General features: G+C 37.9%; 4 protein-coding genes across 4 annotated transcripts; all 4 read right to left on the bottom strand.

Annotated features, from left to right (window-relative positions):
* Positions 1-1,267: 1,267 nt before the first annotated feature.
* On the bottom strand, positions 1,268-2,928 carry LOC104712024 (putative cysteine protease RDL3). The gene is made up of 4 exons (XM_010428816.3): positions 2,382-2,928; positions 2,065-2,303; positions 1,826-1,963; positions 1,268-1,687 (listed from the first exon to the last, which is right to left on the bottom strand). The coding sequence occupies exons 1-4, from the start codon at positions 2,842-2,844 to the stop codon at positions 1,376-1,378; spliced, it is 1,152 nt and encodes a 383-aa protein (XP_010427118.2). The 5' UTR covers positions 2,845-2,928; the 3' UTR covers positions 1,268-1,375.
* Positions 2,929-10,073: 7,145 nt separating this feature from the next.
* LOC104712022 (putative inactive ATP-dependent zinc metalloprotease FTSHI 2, chloroplastic) lies at positions 10,074-11,034 on the bottom strand. Its single transcript, XM_087465502.1, has 4 exons — positions 10,972-11,034; positions 10,589-10,690; positions 10,342-10,506; positions 10,074-10,213 (listed from the first exon to the last, which is right to left on the bottom strand). The coding sequence occupies exons 1-4, from the start codon at positions 11,032-11,034 to the stop codon at positions 10,154-10,156; spliced, it is 390 nt and encodes a 129-aa protein (XP_087321628.1). The 3' UTR covers positions 10,074-10,153.
* A 743-nt stretch (positions 11,035-11,777) lies between these two features.
* LOC109126518 (small ribosomal subunit protein uS14z/uS14y/uS14x) lies at positions 11,778-12,780 on the bottom strand. The gene is made up of 3 exons (XM_019230149.2): positions 12,609-12,780; positions 12,111-12,210; positions 11,778-12,009 (listed from the first exon to the last, which is right to left on the bottom strand). Exons 1-3 carry the CDS (start codon positions 12,668-12,670, stop codon positions 12,001-12,003), a joined length of 171 nt encoding a protein of 56 aa, XP_019085694.1. The 5' UTR covers positions 12,671-12,780; the 3' UTR covers positions 11,778-12,000.
* A 349-nt stretch (positions 12,781-13,129) lies between these two features.
* Positions 13,130-16,077, bottom strand: LOC104712020 (ASI1-immunoprecipitated protein 3-like). The gene is made up of 6 exons (XM_010428814.3): positions 15,901-16,077; positions 15,369-15,585; positions 15,162-15,224; positions 14,335-15,060; positions 13,595-13,681; positions 13,130-13,400 (listed from the first exon to the last, which is right to left on the bottom strand). The coding sequence occupies exons 2-6, from the start codon at positions 15,546-15,548 to the stop codon at positions 13,377-13,379; spliced, it is 1,080 nt and encodes a 359-aa protein (XP_010427116.1). The 5' UTR covers positions 15,549-15,585; positions 15,901-16,077; the 3' UTR covers positions 13,130-13,376.
* Positions 16,078-19,519: the final 3,442 nt, after the last annotated feature.

The following is a 19,519-nucleotide window of genomic DNA, read 5'->3' as shown; positions in this document are numbered from 1 at the left end:
ACATACAACATTACTCTTGATACAAGAATTGAATTAAATTTAGGCAATGCATGCTTGCTTATTTATGACAACTTCTTCGTTTCAAAGTTTTGTCTACCATCGACGGACATATTATCTTCAGCTACTGCAGACACCATGTTCTGCCCAGATTTTTGTCCATACATTATCGACAATTCGAGATGTCCATCTTTATCATCATTACCCACATTGTTCTCTTTCCCGATAGACAACATGTTTTGTTCTTCTTCTACTGACAATTCGAGATGTCCATCTTCATCATCATTACCCACATTGTTCTCTTTTCCGATAGACAACATGCTTTGTCCTTCTTCTACTGATATCACCTTATTTTTGTTGATTACAAATACAGCCCCCACCCTCTTCATTCTTTGATTTAAACTGCTCAAACTCAACTTCACTTCCAACTGAAACAGGGGGCATCTTACCTTTTGTGAAGGCAATTGTTTCTCCTGGGTGCCAGAAGCTTAGCTCTATATTGCTTTCCTCAGGTTTTACCCTCAACAGCTCTACTATCTTCTCCATCACCCCTGCAAACGTTGTCTATCTGCCGATAGACAAAAATCTGGCCATTTGCCCGCGACGGACAACAAACTTCCACACCCCCATGTCTGAACATGGCCACTCACCCATAAGCAGACACACTCTCCCGTCCATCTGCATCAACATTCAACACATTTAATTCTCACAACAACATTCTCTCCCACCAACAACATTCTCTAGCAACAGACCAAAATAAATGTGAAAATACATGTTTCATTGTCTGAAACCATATTAAATGTGAAGATATACTTCCCCTTCTCCGACCATAATTTACTCCATAATTAATTGTGGACACAAAATAGCATTATCTCTAACCTTTTTCTTCATTAACTACAATTAATTAATTTTTTTTACCCCATAAACAACTATAGGTTGCGACGCCGCTGCCTTTAATGCCAGTCCCATCTTATTAATGTCGACAAGCCCTTCAAATTTTTCTTTCTCTTTGAATTCTCCCTGTGTACATTTCTCAGATAATATGATAGGGCTAATTTAGTCTTATTACATCTTTTCCTTATGTGCGGAAATGGCATTTTTCAGAAGAGAAAACAAAAGTGGCATTTTAGACAAGTTTTTGGGAAAAACTGGCATTTCTGGCCAAAATCCCTTTCTAAAAGTTTGATTTTGTAGAAATATTATTTGATGATATAATTATAAAGATTAAAGCAAATAGAAAGTACGATGGAAAGTGGAAAGTGGAACCTAATTAACAAATAAGAAGACCAAGTTTCATTATTTGTGGAAGTGGAAAATAGAAATAAAAGAAAAGAAGGGATCTCGATGAACCTTTTTGTGGGCTTTCGATAAAACTATATCAAACCAATAAGGCCAAACCAATTAACTGAAAAACAAATAAAAAAACCAATCTGAACACACTGGGAGACAGCAAATTAAATGACGAGTTCGACTTGACTGGGTATACAGGCGTTAGTGTGATTCCACATATCCCCATTGAATTTTGGATGTTACTACGTAGGAGCTTAAAGTATCCGTTTTCTCCCCAAGTTGATCCGAATGAGTTACGTATAAGCCAGTAGTCTTGACCAGTTGTTGAGTTTGTTCCATACCCCACGACTAGCACATTGTGGTTTATCAACGTCGTATCACAAGGTCCTGCAAACACACCCTGAGGAAGAATTCACAAGACAAAAAACAAAAACAAAAACAAAATTTCATCAACAACCTTGTGTAGCGATGCATGTTTAGCGTCAATTTAATTAAAACAAAAACGTTTAATTTTGGTGGTAGTGTCGATTAGGATTACATGTGTGTAGCGATGCATGTTTCTAGCGTCAATTCCAACAGCTATAGGTTGATTAGCAACAGCTTTCTTCAAAGACATCTCATCATGTATAGGAACACCCTCATAACTATCAATGGTAACTTTACGAGTGGTAATCATCTGCATGCATGATGAAAGAACACATATAAGTGACCATAATAAAACCTATACCAACAAAAAAAAAAAAAAAAAGATGAACATTTATATTTGGTTTTACATACCTCAATGGCCTTGCACGTGGCATTGTTTATGCCAGAATAAGGGTAATCTTCATCTGTTACTATACCACCTTTTTCCTTAATGAACATAAAAGCGTATGCTGCGTCACCTCCATCACATCGGTCATTGGCGTCTGTGGCGCAGTCGATGAGTTGTTGTTCCGACAAAGATATCAACTCACCAGTTGTGATCTGGTTTATACTTTCCACTGCTCCTGCTGCCGAAAACGCCCAACAACCTCCTGTATATTTATCAGCCGCCAATGTCAACAGCAATCGCAATCGGATATCAAATAATTGTAAGAAAAATGAAAATATACCACAGTTGCTAAATTGATATTGATTTTTGACTCGTTCAACAACTGCTCCTCTCTCCCTCCAATCGACTTCATCAGGCAAACTATCTCCTTCCTCGTACCGATATCTATTGGTTGTATCCCATTCCCAGTCCAACGATAGGCTTGTCTTTTTTGTCTTGCCCCCCAAGTAAATATCTTGAAACTCATCATCTGTCAGATCCGCAAACTGGTTTAACCCAAGTTCGTAAGTCAGGTTCGGAACCGAATTGTGTTTTTCGATGAGCTCCAAGTTGTCTTTGAAGACCATGAACCGTCTCTCCTTCTCTCCAAGACCGTTATAGTTCTTCCCATTCTCCACAAGCCATTGCTCGAACATCTCTGCTTCATTCCGCTGTGATTTTGTTGCTGTTATGCCGCCGAAAGACAATGAAATTATTAACACCAAGAGGGTCAAAAGAGCTAGGTTTATAAAACTTATAGCCATTGCTCTTCTGCTTTTCTCTTTCTTGTTTTTTTCTTTTGTGTTTCACTTGATATTTCTGGAACTGTTAAGTCAAAAGTATTTATAGAATGGAAACTTTTGGTCGTTGAGAGAAGTGGAAATATATAAAACAACCCGAGCTAGAAGTGGAGAGCGAGAGGTTGGATAGCATTTCCTCGTATTCGCGTGCTCTAACGTGTCATCAAATATTATTATTATTAGAACACATAATTGGCACGATATAACTTAGAATCCATATCAACACATTAACGAATAACATTATCAATTGAGAAACATCATTCATAAATAATCTTTTGTTTATGTTATCGTTATGTTATATGTGAAAAATTAAATGATAATTTTATATATGTTCTGCGCCAGTGCCAATCCGCTCATGATTTGATCGGTAGATTATCAAATCAAAGGTCTTGGGTTTGTGTTGGGTGGATCGTCATCAAGTTGAATGGATTCTCGTCTCCTATTTCCACTCCATGCAGAAATAGATGCCCTAACTTGGGCGATATGGAATGTGCTATTCGTTTTGAAATATATTGTGTCGAAATTTTAGAGGTCATTGATGCCGTGAACAATTGGCCTAACTTTTACCACGAAATTAGAAACTTTTAATGTGTTTTTTAATCTTCTTCTTCTATTTTTTTTTTTCAATTTAAATTACTCCTCATATATTACCTAACCATACATCAAAAATATTGTCCAAAATCGCCATGGTCATTTGTCATATCCAACAAAATCATTAAGGAACTCTCAGTTACCTATAACTGTGATTGTGACAGTCATTTTAGTACTATTTCGCTCGATACACCGAACGACCTTCACTGCTCTAATTATGCTCCACAAGGCCATCTGCATTGTAATTTTGATTTCCAAAGCTAAACCACAAGGAGTAGAGATATGAGGATGTGACGGATCTCATCAGTGGGATACGCAACGTCAAGACCCTTATCTTGACTTCTTCTGATGTCGAGGTCAGTTTCAGTTTATGATCTCCTGTCATCTTTTGGTTAGAAACAGTAAAACATTCTTTCTTTGTGTGTGTATGTTTCTGGCGATTTTGTTATGTTTGCAATGGTGGATTACTAGTGCTCAATAACCTCGGTGATTTAGTAGTGTTCTCGGGTAAAAAAAGCGAGATTGGAAAGAGCTTCTACCACTTCTACTAGAGCGTTCTGCCGTTCTCCAAGCCTTAAAACTCTAGTTCTCTCGGTATGTAGCATGAACGAACAGAGAAACTAAGGGTGTATTTGTTCTGAATATACTTTTCTCATTAAATCTTTTGTGGAGTTTTACAACACTATTTATATACAAGAGTTATAGAACTCTAGACTTTTGGGGGACAACCTTATCTTTAATTACCAGCTGTCTTGATAGAGATTGATGAGCTTTTGAATTTGTTACCGTTCCTCTGACTTGCAGGTCTGATCCTTTGTTGTGCAGGTCTGTTCCGTCTGGTGCGTTGTTGTGTCGCTCTGCTCCTCTGTTTTGCAGGGTTGTATTGTCGACGAAGACTTTGTCTTCTTCTGTTGACTTAGGTTGAGATTATCTTGTTGGGCTTGGGCTGTATCTCCATTCTTTCTGTCAAGGCCCATATCCTCTCTTACACCCTCCCTCAAACTTGGCGTGGGTGAGACGCTAGATGCAGACACGCCGAGTTTGCCACAAAGATCAAAGAACGAAGGGCGTGGGAGAGGTTTTGTAAAGATGTCTGCGAGTTGCAGGGTCACCGGGATATGGTGCGTTTCAATGAGACCAAGAGCTACTCTTTCCCGATAAAGTGAAAATCCTTGTCAAAGTGTTTAGTGCGATTGTGTAAAGCCGGGTTGGCAGAGAGGTAGACCGCAGACAGGTTGTCACAGAAGACTCGGGTGGGTTGATACTGAGAAACGCCAATATCACGTAGGAGGGAGGAAATCCACATGAGTTCCCAAGCTACCACAGATAAAGCTCGATACTCTGACTCAGTGGAGGAGTTGGAGACAGTTTTCTGACGTTTTGCAGACCACGAAATTAAAGTTGAGCCAAGCAAGATGCAAAATCCCGATGTGGATCGCCGTGTATCCTTGCAGCCAGCATAGTCACTATCACAGAATGCAGAGAGGACCGGATTATTTTGTCGTCGGATTGGAAGACCCATGTTGATGGTTCCTTTCACATACCTGAGAATCCGCTTGAGTAGACTGAAGTCAGAGTTAGTAGGACTATGCATCCTTTGGCATATAAAATTTACTGCATATTGAAGATCCGGTCGAGTAATTGTCAAATATTGCAGTTTGCCTGCTAGACTCCTGAAGTAGGTTGGTTCAGCAAATGGCGTACTGTCGAGGTTCTCCAGCTGTTGTGGAAGTGGAGTGGGCATGGGATTACAATCCGACATGCCAGCTTGAAACAGAATTTTTGAGGCATAACCTGTTTGCTGCAGAAGCAGGCCATCTGATAGATTCTGAAACTGTATGCCAAGAAAATAGCTAGGTGGACCAAGATCCTTCATTGAAAAACGAGTGCTAAGAGCAGTGAGGAGTTGGTCAAGCAGAGATGGATCATTCCCGGTGAGGAGTATGTCATCGACGTATAGCAGGAGCACCAAGGTCTTCTGGTGTTGATTGCACACAAACAAAGAGGGGTCTGATGTGCTGCATTCAAAGCCAAAGTCGAGCAAGAAGTTGCTGAATGTATCGAACCATGCCCTCGGAGCCTGTTTTAAGCCATAAAGGGCTTTAGTGAGACGACATACGTGATTTGGTTTGTCTGGATCGACAAAACCCGAAGGCTGATACATGAACACTGGTTCCTGCAATTCACCGTGTAGAAATGCAGTCGATACGTCAAGTTGCTTGATAGGCCAAGAATGAGCAACTGCCGTATCAAGAACTAAACGTATTGTTGCAGTCCTTACAACAGGACTAAAGGTTTCAAGATAGTCCACTCCCTCTTCTTGATCAAAGCCCTTGGCGACAAGACGAGCTTTTAACTTGTCAACTGTGCCATCAGGTTTGAGCTTCGTTGTGAAAACCCACTTGGAGGACAAGATATTCATGTCTGCAGTTGGTTCGGTAAGAGACCAGGTTCTCAACATATGAATTCGGTTTATCTCCTCCATGACTGCATTGTTCCAACCCGGATGCTTCATGGCCATGGTAATATTTTTCGGTTCAGCTGCAGTGTGTTTGGAGGCAAGAAGAGCATAACGTTTGTTCGGTTTTTGAATCCCATCCTTGGATCTGGTTGTCATGGGATGAAGATTGTTTGTGATCTCTGGTACGGTGATTGTACATGGAGGAGGATCACCATGTGTAGTGATTACAGAGTCTGTCTCTGTATTTATGTCAGAGGAATGGGGAGATGGCGACTCTGTTTCTACAGTGGAATCTTCATCAAGGTTATGATCATGGTTCAGCACTTCTTCTTCTGGATCGATTTGTGACATTGTCGTGACAGGATTGGGAATCGGTGGAGTGGTAGAATCTCCCGGTGGCATGGAGGACGATTGCAGACTGTGTGAAGGCACCGGGGAGGAGTGTGTGTACATTTGTTGCCAAGCCTGGAGAAGGGGTGTTGTATACGGTGGAGAGAGCTGCTGAAACTTTTCTTTAAATGCAAAGTGGCCCTCATCAAATATGACATGCCTGGATATATAAACTTTACCGGTGGGAGGATATAGGCAACGATAGCCTTTATATTGGCTATGATAACCAAGAAACACACATTGCAGTGATCTCGGATCAAATTTGTTCTAAGATAGAGGCCTCAGACATGGATAGCAAGCAGAACCGAAGAATCGGAGGAAGGAATAGTCAACTTTGTCTTGATGAAGCATTGCATAAGGACTGACATCATTTAGTACCGAGGAAGGTAGGATGTTGATGATGTAGTTGGCCGTAAAAAATGCTTCTACCCAATATTTCAAAGGTGTGTGACTATGAAATAGCATAGACAGGCCGAGCTCTACCAAATGTCGATGCTTCCTCTCTGCAAGACCGTTTTGTTGTGGGGTATAGGGACATGAGATTTGATGATGAATCCCATGCTCTTGAAGATGCTTCATGAAATTATTACTTGTAAACTCTCCACCCCCATCACTTTGAAAGATTCGTATTTTTGCATTCAAATGATTCTCAACCAGCTTTTGAAATGCAATAAACACTGAGTAGAAATCTGACTTTAAATGTAATGGATAGAACCATGAGAATCTTGAATAATCATCAACAAATACCACATAATATTTGAACCCTTGGTTTGACACAACCGGTGAGGGTTCCCAAAGATCACAGTGGATCCTATCTAAAGGTTTTAAACTGCGAGAAGTAGAAGAAAAAAACTGAAGCTTGGTGCTCTTTCCCATCTGGCAAGGCTCACAAATGGGAGATGTTCTGTTCTTATTAATTTGAATTTCCTTGCAGGCTTGAAGATGCTGCAGAGATCTTGAGTTTGAGTGTCCTAGACGATGATGCCATGTTTCTAAGCTTGCTGCACATTGTCGATTTGAATAACAAGCCACAATCTCTTGATTCTGCAGCACATAGAGTCCTTCTTTACGAGGACCCTTGAACACCACCTTCTGAGTGTTTAAATCGATGATGTATAGATTATTAGAATCAAGGAAAACACCATAGGGATAATCATCGCATAACTTGGAGACAGAAAGCAGAGATTTCTTTATGTCAGGACATACTAACACTTCATTAATGGGAATAGTACCTTTGGAGGAAGATATGGTGGTGGAACTAACATGTGTTATGGGAAGGTAGGCTCCATCCCCAACCATTACCGTATCATTGCCTTCGTAACTGGTGACACCTTGAAGACCAGAGGTAGAGGATGTTATGTGGGCTGTTGCAGCGGAGTCTGGATGCCACTCTCGACCATTTTCCTCAGAGACCCGGAGAGAGGCAAAAGCTTGTGTTGGGAAATCACTTTGGTAATTGTTGTCAAATCTGTTGTAGTATTTGAGGGCAGTGTGACCAATGCGACCACAGATTTGGCAGACAGGTCGCTCTCCTTGAACTTGAGAGGAGGACTGGTGTTGAGTAAATCCACGACCTCTTATTGTATAGCCTCCTCTGCCTCTGTTCTGACCAAAGCGACCACCACGGCTTTTGTGATGTGGAGCAAACTGAGGGGCACACGGATTCGTCTTCTCTGTCATGAGGGCAAGGTGAGGGGTGACAGTGTCTGTATCCTCATATGACTGTAGTTTGCAGTCGAATCCTTGAACTTCTGAGATTACGTCGTTGAAGGTAGGAGCTGGTAGTTTGCTCCATGAGCTCTGGATGACCGTAGCAATGGGGTCATATTCCCTTCCGAGCCCATTGAGGAAACCAAAGATCTTCATAGATTCGTCTACAGGCTTCCCAATGGAGCTGAGAGAGTCACAAATGGTTTTGAATTCTCTGCAGTAAGTAGAGAAAGTTTTTCCTTTCTTGGTAAAAAGTTGCAGGTTGCGACGGAGAGAAAATTCTCTTGCCACGCTGCTTTTGTTGAAATTTTCAGCAAGCGAGACCCAGATTTGACGAGAGGTTTCGAGGCTGTGAACATGACCAAGAACCTCTTCGGAGAGGGTTCCAAACAGCCAAGACCGGACTAGTTGGTCCGTACAGAACCAAGCCTCATACTGAGGATTGGGGACTTCGGTGGTGACATCACCGTTTGTAACACGTTGGGTCTGAGCTGGGACCGAGACAGCTCCATTGACGAACCCGATGAGTTTCTGACAGGACAGTAGAGACTCGAACTGTGTCTTCCATAGTAGATAGTTGTTGTCGTTGAGTTTGAGCGTGACTGAGCTCGAGACATGGACGTTGTCGGGAAAGGGGTATGTGGTTGCCATTGAAATGCCTGTGAGAGCTTAAAATGGCTCTGATACCATGAACGAACAGAGAAACTAAGGGTGTATTTGTTCTGAATATACTTTTCTCATTAAATCTTTTGTAGAGTTTTACAACACTATTTATATACAAGAGTTATAGAACAATCTAGACTTTTGGGGGAAAACCTTATCTTTAACTACCAGCTGTCTTGATAGGGATTGATGAGCTTTTGAATTTGTTACCGTTCCTCTGACTTGCAGGTCTGATCCTTTGTTGTGCAGGTCTGTTCCGTCTGGTGCGTTGTTGTGTCGCTCTGCTCCTCTTTTTTGCAGGGTTGTATTGTCGATGAAGACTTTGTCTTCTTCTGTTGACTTAGGTTAAGATTATCTTGTTGGGCTTGGGCTGTATCTCCATTCTTTCTGTCAAGGCCCATATCCTCTCTTACATAGCAAACCCTGAACAAATCTTACTTGATGTATACAGTGCCGTGCTCAGAGATTTATAGGCTTTAATTTGGGAAAAAAAACTTATATAAATATGTTCTATGGTTAATAATATAGTCGATAAAAAAGAAGAATCCCAAAATATATTTGAGACCAAGATCTACAGCCAAACAAAGAAAATTGGAGTAATGTGGCCTATATATGTTTAATATTTTCCTAACAAAAATATATATGTTGTTATCTCTACTCTCTAGAACTATTATTTTTTGTTAGGAAAATATTTTTCATTAAATTAAGAACCAGAAAAAAAGTTCCAACAAAGTTTTCACGAGTCAAAAGTGCTTATCTTTGCAAGCAAATCTGTCTAAGATTTGACTAACCATAGATTAAAATTAAAAGAAATTGTGTGATACAAGGTGGCTAAGAGCAAGATTATTGGGGGGTTCATATAAGGGGAGTTCTTAAATTTTTTATGAATTAATTGTGTACTGTTTGGAATATAAGAATCCATGATCTCTTAGATAAAATTTTCTTTTTATTGGTAGGTTCTTATTTTGGGTCTCTTATTTTTGAAAATATTGTTTTTAAAAATTTTAAAATTTTAAATAGAATAGAAGTGGTATAAATGTATAAACATTTAAGATTTTATAAAATTAAAAAAATATTCCATTTTTATTAATTTTCAAACATACAAAACATAATAAAACATTAATACATATTTGTGTAGCTTGAAGCAAATCATCTGTTGTTAACTACATTAGAGTTACAGAGAATATACGATTACTTGCTGGTATCAAAAATAAATTCAACTTATTATTAGCCTAAGCTGCTTCTCTAGCACAACGTCCAAGAGCTTAATCAAATTCACTCACACCATATTACCATTGGTACACTATCCTAACATTCCAAACCAAACCCATCCAAAAGTAAAAGCAGATACAATTCGAACTAAAAATATTGATCACACCTCTGTTCTTCCATCACGCATCATATTAATTGCTGCTATCTCAACGATATTGGCAAGCTCTGCTCCAACCATGCCATCTGTCATGCTAGCAACTGCCATATAGTCCAAATCTTCAGCCATTGGCTTCTTACGAGCATGGACTTAAAACAGCAACACCAAAACAAAGATATAGCTTTGAACCGAAGGACAAACTCTATATTGCGGAAGAACTTTGCAAATTTACAAGTTTAAGAATACAAAACCACATACACCAAGACCAAGTCATTACCTGCAGAATCTCCATCCGTCCAATAAGACCAGGTATAGGGATAAAAAATTTGCGGTCAAACCTTCCAGGCCTCACAAGCGCAGGATCTAGAATGTCTGGTCTGTTTGTGGAAGCGATGGTAATGACCTCTCCTCTTCCTTCAAAACCATCTAAAGAAACAAGGAGCTGTAACACACAACAAAACGAATAAATTTTTCATCCCTTAAAAACCGAAGAAGACTATTACACAATCTAAAATGTTTGGAACCTGATTAAGAGTGGCATCCCTTTCTTGTCCTCCAGAACCCTTTATTAACCCACGCTCCCTTCCAACAGCATCTAATTCATCAATGAAGACCATAGATGGAGCCTGCAAAGAGACCACCTGAACATTAGTATCTAGAAAAAGACTGAATCCACACTATACAATGAGAATCATCAGAAAATCAACCCAGAGGTGTTGCTTTACTATATGATAAATGAAACTGAAGGTGAAACAATATCAAATAAAATGATCAATTTGGAACACATGCACAACAAAAACCCTAATTTTCCAACAAACATCATATAACCCTCAATTCGGATCCAAAATAAAAAAAACCCTAATCATAAAACAATTTCCGATTCAAACAATTGTACTAAGAAACATACCTTTCTGATTCCAATTGATTCAATCTCTCTACCAATTAAATCGACTCCATATTCAATCCGCATCAATCTCCAACTGTTAGTCGATTCTTTCTTCGGAGATTGGCTTCCAAATCACCGTTGCTACTTATCTCTTTCTCTCCAGTCCCTTCGAATCCATACCCTTCCTCTGATTCCAGGTCATTCGATTCAAAGCCTTCAAGCTTCAGATTCCATATTCATCAATCGTAATCGTCGATTAATCGCAACCGAGAGAAAGAGAGGAAAAAAAGAAATAAATCGACGAAATGTTTTTTTTTTCTCTTTTGTATTATTATTTAGACCAATATAATGGCGACACGTATCGCCCTTTAGACCACGATTCCATCTCTTATATAAGAGGAGATCTTACTTTTTTTTTTTTTCAATTCTGATTAATTTTTTTTACCCAAAAACCTAAGAACTCTATCATGATCTCCCTGATAAATAAGGTCTAAAAGCTGGATACTATAAAGTTATCCCATGGACTTTGTCAAGTTCTTCGTTTGACTTCACAAGCTTGATAATTAAAGGTTTTGACAAATGACAATCTTAGGGATTAATAAGCATACGGAAAAAAAAAAAAAAACACAAAACAAAACCAAAAAGAACTTCAAACAACTCGCAAAGATGTGTTAGAATATGTTGTTTCTTTCTGTTCTAATTTGGTGAATCAGACTGAGAGCAAGAGAGCAATTTTAAGGCTAATCATAATTAGTGTCTTTTATCAGTTTATGATGTTTAGACAAGTCTTATAAACAGAAACTGATCTCACAGTAATGCAAAATATAAATCAAAACCAAAATATGACTTGATAAAAAAGAAAGAAGAAAAAAACAAGAATAACTAAAACATCATTACTCCAAATTTTACATAAAGCTTTAATTAGAGACAAATGGCAACAAATTGAAAATAACAATAAATGCAACAACAACAACAACTTGAAAGGGTCTTTCAAAGGCAATTCATGTTTGTCTATTATACGCATCAATCAAAGAAGTGAGGCGCCTCTCATTAACGGTACTGCAAAAACAAGAAAACGAAATCAGAATGAACAATCATCATGTTAATGAAAGGAGATGCAAATCAGTAGTATATACATTCTCATAAGTTGAATCTACTACCTTGATGAATCCAATCTCCTTAGCATTGCTGCGGAAGCACTGTCTACAGCAGTTCAATCCATACTTCCTGATCAGCCCGTGGGAGTTCCCGCACACACGGCTTCAAAAATACACACACACAATCATTTGCAAAATTACAAAGTCAGAATCTTTTCAAATGCCAAATATAACACATAAGCTAATCTCACATAATCCAAATATAACAATCTCATAACACATAAGCTAATCTCCTAGTTAAAAAAGCCAAATGTAACAATCTCTCTCACAGACAAAGCTAATCTCAAATTCTCACAAACTCAAATCACAATTAGAGCAAAAACATAAAATGCGACTTAACAGTTGAGCTATACTATTTCACTACAATGAATCAATAGAGGAAACTGAAACCAAAACTAATCCAATCTGATCAGATTCATCAACAGATAAAGACAAAAATCTTGCGTTGGTTCTATACATGTAAGAAGCAAGCGAATCGGCGAGGGAGGAAGATGAATTTACCAGGTACGGGATCCAGGGCCGTACTTCTTTGGATGAGAGTTCCAGACATTGGAGTGACCCATCTCGCCGATTTGATCACAGAGGAAGAAAGAACGGCGACGAGAGAGAGAGAGAGAGACTTTTGTAAAAAAAAAACCCTATAAATTTTTATCAATACCCCGGGAGTATTATTATACTAAAGGGCTTTTGGTTTTAGGCCCAATATGAGCCTTCTCTTTTCTTTTTTCTTTTTTTGATTTATTCGATCCATTATAAGCAAAGAAGACTTGATTATAGTCAGGCTTAGTTCCTTTTAATTATTATAGTCCATTAAACCTGTTAAGCATGACATTTCCTTGATTCAGTGGTTGGACCCATGGTTTATTAATGCTATATTAAGTTCTATATATCCTTGTATTTTTTTTAAAGACGCTAAACATTAAAAGTTTTAACATGTACTACTTATATATATATATATATATATATATATATATATATATATATATATATATATATATATTTTTTTTTTTTAAATGAGAGAATTGCACCCAAAACAAATTATTTGTACCTATAATTCAATAAAATACATGCCAGCACATGTAACCTGTTTAAACTTTCATACTTGAATTTTTAAAATAATAGGTCTTGAAAAAAGAAGTTATGATCTGCAACATATCTTGAAAGGATATTGTAGGGGAAAATAAAATAACTCTGTCTACCGATTAAAAAGAAGAAGAAGAAGAAAATCTTTAAGCCCAACACTTTTGGAGGTGAATCCGATCCAGCATCTTACTCCAGTTCTTCAAAATCAGCCTATGTTTCAACAAAAGTTATATATATATATATATAAAAAATATAAAGAAAAATATAAAAAAAGCGCATCTCAGCAATTTAACATGTCAAAATCACATAAGATGTAATTAACAATAAACATTGAAATTCTGGTTCAGTGGTATTGCTATAACAGTAACATTCCATATTTACTAAAAGAAATTTGGGTATATTACCAGTTCCAGCTCATAGCATTTCATCTTTATAACCTGTTCAGGTTTTAATCCGCCCCTGAGAAGTCTTCTAGCTAATACTGGTGAGTTCTACAAAACAAACAATAAGATATCACAATTAAACATTCAAATACAAAAGTAAAATAACTAAAGAAAATAGAAGCTAACTTCAATGGTTGGTACACAATTTGTAATGTTCTCCAATATGTATTTATAAAGAATATTAGTATAGAACTTAGCTGGATCATGTAATATTATGTAACTATACTTACATACGGTGTATATATCATGTATGATTAAAACCCATATTATTTCATGTTATACAAAGCATATATAAAGTACCAAATAACACATTTTGTAAACACAAGATTAAACTTTCAAATGACATTTTTCTGTAACGGAGGGAGTAATTTTTTTGTATAATATTTTACATATGCATAAATGAATAATTTCTTCCAATGATTATATCTTTTCTTTGAAAAAAAATTATTGAGAAATTCCTTGTAACAATTACATATATATTTATACGGTGTACGATGTTCTATTGTACCTTATAGCTTATTCTAAAACATTTTCTCATCCTTAATTCGTTAGATCAACTTCCAATAGAACCACATTTTATATTTTTGAATGAAATAACTGCCAAAGCCTAGGACTTCCGTCAACACATATGCATGCCAAAACAAATCATGAAAACAATTGTAAAAAAAAATGAAGGAGAGAAAGAACTAAGTTAAACTAACCTTGAGTTGCTCAACCAGAAGCTCCAACTTATAATTATACTTTGGTATATCTTCTCCAAAAGAATCATATAAAGCTTGCTCAAGAGCAAATACCACCACAACAACATTATCTGGTGACATAAAGTCAACATCGCCAGCTTGCTTCTCCTTACTTGCACAACATATGTGCTGAAGTAGTGCTTCCAAAAGCTCAGTCATTTTCTTGTCACGATCAAAATCACTGGATGGTAATGATTCTACCTTCTCAGAGACCTCATCAGCATTGTTTCCAGAACTCTCTATCTCAGTTTTGGAGACACATCTTTTCCTAACTGATCTTTTACGCCTCGAAATCTTAGTCATTTGGAATTCCTTATTGTCAAGGAGATAAGCAATCCTCGAAATTGTATTTGCCACGAGAATATTAATCTCAGCCTTTTGATGCAGATTAAAGCCTTTATCAGAAAACTTCCTCAACTTCTTGTTGATACTATCATAAACCTTTTTCACGATGAAGTCGGGATGCTCAGTATAATTTGAAATTTGCTTATCATCTGGCACAAAATACACAAGACAATCGTGCTTCACAGATTCAGCAAACACTTCATCACGATAGAAACTGAAGAAAATCTCCCCTGAGTCTTTAGATTCCCACTTTCCAACTTGTTTTATTTCAATATCTTCTCGACGGTAAAACCATTGCACCTCCAACTTCACAAGTCCATCTATTTCTTTTACATAAATATCCTGTCCAACAAACAATTGAAAAAAATCATATTTAATTGTTGATTATGATTTGATTAACCTAAAAGTATATATATGAAAAACAATTCCATATTTCGTAGTACCTTGATGATCGCAACATAGTTGTTTTGGTTAGAGATTTCCGGAACCAAAAGCACTGTATCTTCCTACCAAAATTAAGAAAAAAGCCTAATGTAAATGGGTATTACAAGAATTACACATATAGAACAGAAAAGTTTCATTAAAATAGTCTTATCACACAAATTGTTTTTTTTTTTTAACTCAAAATCTTATAACAAAATAAAACTCACCAGTCCATATCGTTTGCCATGAAACTCGAATGTCTCATAATGACATTTCTTCTTTTCTTTGCCACCAGTACGTTTAATCACTTCCCCAATTGGCTTTGCACATTCCCACTCTCTCCATTCTAACTTAGCTTTCTTCTTCACTTGCTTATCCTCACTCTTCTCCCTCGTTATCTGATCCATCTCTGTTTCTTTCGAGCTAAAAATCGAATCCCTTAACCTGGACAATGAAACATCGTATTTATTTCTTCTAGGATAACATCTCACTGGTTTACAAATTTCTCATGCCACTCATAATGAAATTTGAACTTTTTCTAGGACTTTGGATATCATATTACAGATTCGTTTTTCACCCAACAGTTATCGAATCATATAACAAATATTAACAAAACATGATTACTAATGTCAGAACAATTAATAAAACGAAAGATGATCTACGAGTGGAAGAAAATTATAAATCCAAAACCTATTAATCTTTGCATAAGGTGTAGGTATATGGTAACCATATATAACATAGATTCACTCAAATGTGTACCTGATTCTTATTCCATCGGACCAATGTTTGGATATGTCTTAGCTTCGATTACCAAATAGATAGCCAAACCTCAGGACTAATGGTTTTTGTAATGCTTTTATGAGTCTTTTTCTTTTAATCCAGGCTCAACAATCTTCTCTCTACGGGATTATATACAAGTTTTCATCATCAAAAGACAATACATATAAGGAATTAGGTCACACAATAAACGTGGTCTATTTTTTTCACTTTTAATAAATACTTAAAAGAAGAAAGATATAAGGAGGTACAAAAGGAAATGAAGAATAAGAAAAATATATTTTTACAGGGAGTCAACAACTCATTTTTTTGTTTACTAAATTTTATGTGATCTGTCATTTATCATTTTTGCAAGTGCAATGTACGTATTTGGTTTATGTGAACTGCCAAAAGTAGGTTAAAATCTCCGAAAAAATTAAATAAGACTTTAATTCTATTTTATATCTTTCAATAATTAGATATTTACGAAAATACCATCTTCAAAAGAAAAAAAAAATCTCTGCCAAAGGCGATAGCGACGGCAACATTAGGGTTCTAAGTTTTATGAATCAAAGTGGTTCGGATTTGGTTAGGGATTTTTCTTGGTGTCGATTGGATGGTCTGAGGGTTTGTTGGGTGATGTAAGATGCGGATTAGGGAAATGTAGGAGGTGGATTTCGGAGGGGTCTCGGGTTTGGTTCTTTAGCCCATGCTCAATTTCTTTCTCGAAGATAAAGGTGGGTATGATGGGCGAAGCTTGGTATTTGGTGGAAATACGATGGAGGTGGTTCTTGGGAGGATCGTGGTAGGGATCTGTCGCAATACTAATTCTTTAATTGAAGATCACAATGGGTCTGTTGGGTGTTGACAAGGAAAATAGGAGAACCGAATCTCGAGATTGCTCAGGAGACCCAGAACTGTCGCCGGAGAAGCACATTAATGGCACACCATCATCAAACAAGTACCTTCCCATCCCAACAACCACTCTACCAGCGACGAAAACCACCACCATGGGATCCCTTTGTCCGCTCAAAACCAAATACCCCTTTGTCACCCAGTAAAAAGGCAGACTGGAACTCTCCAACCCATCCTGAAGATTTTTGGAGTTCCCTCGCCAGTTCAACCCCAAGGAGTTATTGCATATCGGCTCAGATTTGGCAAGTCATTAAGACGATAATTAGGATGCGTCTTGTTTTGATAGGGTGGTTATTCACTTTCCATGGCAGGATCAGTCTTGCTCTGCACGATGGAAATTTTATCTTTTGATTCACCAAAATATTTGGCATATTTGGGGGGAGGAAAGTTTTCGTCTTCTATGGGTTCAATTATGGGAGAAGTGAGTGTATTTAAAGGGGATGTCCGAGAAGAGCTTTATTCATTCTAGCTTCTTTTCGTGGTTGCTTCTTACAGTTTTGCAATTACTTTTGTCTTTTTACGACTTTCTGCGGGTATTGCATGGTTCTTGTTGATCTCCATGTCTCAAAGTCACTTACTGGAAAGTAGTTTCACCGGGGTTGTGATGTCAAGGAAGGTTCCTCTACGTAAGATCAAGATCCGACAGTTTGATAACTCAGCACTGATTGTGTGTTACTCTACGACCATAATAGATCGATGCCACAATCCTCGTCAACAGGACATGAAGTCTATATTGTTTATGTTCCCCCGGATTTGGCATTTGGAAGAGAAGGTTACTACTGGTGCGAATTTGGGTATAGGAAAATTTCAGTTTGACTTTGATACTGAGGAAGATATTGTTGAGGTGTTGAAGATGGAGCCGTTTCACTTTGATAACTGGATGATTTCTCTGGTCTGGTGGAAGCCATCGATGGATCCCTCTTATCCTTCTACCTTGAAGTTCTGGATAAGGATATTGGGGATTCCTTTGCAGTTCTGGGCAGACCCTAATTTTCGCGATATTGGGGCAGCTTTGGGACAAGTGGAGGTTGTGGACATTGATGGTGGCAGAGTGCAGGTGACAATGGATGCTCTCTCACTGCTGTGTTTGGAGAAAGAGATAGAGTTCTCTGGTGGTGAGATCACTATGGTGAAGCTTCACTTTGAGCGTTAGTTTGGGGTCTACAAGCTTTTTTCTAGTCTCTGTCATGAGGCGAGTGATAACCCTCTAATTTACATGTTTTTAGCATCCTTTTTTGTCCATATTTTGCATTGTTTATACCCTTACCTTAGCATTTTTAGGTCATTAACTGTAGAAATTCACTTTTAGGTCATTTAGGGTGTTGCATTCTTGCATTTGCATACTTTGGATGAAAACAGGTGCTTAAGAGCCTAAAATGGGGAAAAACAAGGACAAACCCAAACATGTTCCGAAGGAGCCATCGAGCTGGAAGAACAGTCCGAACCCCAACACGATCGAGGAGGATCCGAGAGCAGGAAGAACAACCCGAAGATCTACCCGAGGAGTAACCCGACCTCATCCTCGTGCACCCCATCGAGTAGACCCTCGGGCAGGACTAGGAAGCTAGGTGAAAGGGGTTTCCATATATAAACCCCTCCTCTTCTTCCTCGTAAACGAGCACGCCGCAGACCCTCAAACCAGAGAGCGAGAGCTTTTGAGAGAGAACTGAGCGACTCAAAACACTTTTCACTTTTTGTTAGGATTTATTTCATATATTTTTATCATTTCTTTAGATTTCTACTTTGTACTCTTTATTTTCTACTCTATCTTTGAATAAAATGCAATTTTCGTTCATATGTGCTTTTATGTTTCTTGCAATGATTTCTGAGTAGTGTAGTAAAGTTTCTAGGGATGGGATAGATGATTTTGTGTTCTTGATCAGTTAGGATGTCTTAGATTGATTGTTTTTGATTTATAAATTCCCTTCTAGATTGGTGTTCTTAATGCTGTCAATAAACCGAGAGGGTGAGATTAGATCTAGGGTGTTTTACCACCGAGAGGTGTAGATGAAATGCTTGAATCAACCAATGCTAGAGGTTTACTCACATAGCCTAAGAGATTAGATGAGTAAGGGGTTTACTGACAATAATGAATCGGTTCTTATTGCCTGCTTGGTCATGTTTCTCCAACGAGAGTTGGGTAGGGGAGTGATCAAGGTTGATTGTTTCTATCACGAGAGTGTTTAACAAGATTTTAGAGATTCATTGTCTAGGGAATATTTGCTTGAGGCTTGTAAGACATCTGTATTGGTCAGGAACACTTAGGAGTCGATTACCCCATCCTTAGAAGCTTTCGTATCTTAATTGTTTGCGTTTTTATTAATCACTCGATCCCTTACCCGAACAGGTACATGATAACCTGCTTCGAGTAACCCCTCGAGTTGTTCATACTTCATTTGTTAACTCGATCACCCCACCCAATCCTGTACTCGAATGATTGCATCGAGTGGTTAGGTCGTGTGGTTACTTGTTTATATTATTTTCTTTTATTATTTTAGAATTGTTAGACAAACCCCCATTTTTGCTTGGCTTGACTTGCATTGTTCTGATTGCATCCTTCCTAATAGCATAAACAACCATTTGGATTGATAACCCTTTGTACTACAACTGCATAGAGAATTGATACCCCGGTTGAAAATCCTGTTATCAGCGATTCATTGCCCTACTCTTGTGATTCCTAAGACTGAGGAGGTGCAGCGACTTACTG

This window comes from Camelina sativa, chromosome 9 (assembly GCF_030686135.1).
Source record: "Camelina sativa cultivar CO46 ecotype springtype chromosome 9, ASM3068613v1".
NCBI lineage: Eukaryota > Viridiplantae > Streptophyta > Magnoliopsida > Brassicales > Brassicaceae > Camelina > Camelina sativa.
The sequence above is the reverse complement of the archived record's forward strand: the minus strand, read 5'-3'. Positions and strand labels throughout refer to the sequence as shown.

Coding starts and splice junctions, on each gene's coding strand:
- LOC104712022 (XM_087465502.1), bottom strand. CDS start 11,034: ATGCGGATTGAATATGGAGTCGATTTAATTGGTAGAGAGATTGAATCA. Junction 10,507..10,588: donor GGGATGCCACTCTTAATCAG/GTTCCAAACATT, acceptor TGTGTGTTACAG/CTCCTTGTTTCTTTAGATGG. Junction 10,214..10,341: donor GACGGATGGAGATTCTGCAG/GTAATGACTTGG, acceptor TGCTGTTTTAAG/TCCATGCTCGTAAGAAGCCA.
- LOC104712024 (XM_010428816.3), bottom strand. CDS start 2,844: ATGGCTATAAGTTTTATAAACCTAGCTCTTTTGACCCTCTTGGTGTTA. Junction 1,964..2,064: donor CCACGTGCAAGGCCATTGAG/GTATGTAAAACC, acceptor TCATGCATGCAG/ATGATTACCACTCGTAAAGT. Junction 1,688..1,825: donor ACATGCATCGCTACACACAT/GTAATCCTAATC, acceptor ATTCTTCCTCAG/GGTGTGTTTGCAGGACCTTG.
- LOC104712020 (XM_010428814.3), bottom strand. CDS start 15,548: ATGGATCAGATAACGAGGGAGAAGAGTGAGGATAAGCAAGTGAAGAAG. Junction 15,225..15,368: donor ATGGCAAACGATATGGACTG/GTGAGTTTTATT, acceptor TAATTTTGGTAG/GAAGATACAGTGCTTTTGGT. Junction 15,061..15,161: donor ACTATGTTGCGATCATCAAG/GTACTACGAAAT, acceptor TTTGTTGGACAG/GATATTTATGTAAAAGAAAT.
- LOC109126518 (XM_019230149.2), bottom strand. CDS start 12,670: ATGGGTCACTCCAATGTCTGGAACTCTCATCCAAAGAAGTACGGCCCT. Junction 12,211..12,608: donor GGCCCTGGATCCCGTACCTG/GTAAATTCATCT, acceptor GTATTTTTGAAG/CCGTGTGTGCGGGAACTCCC.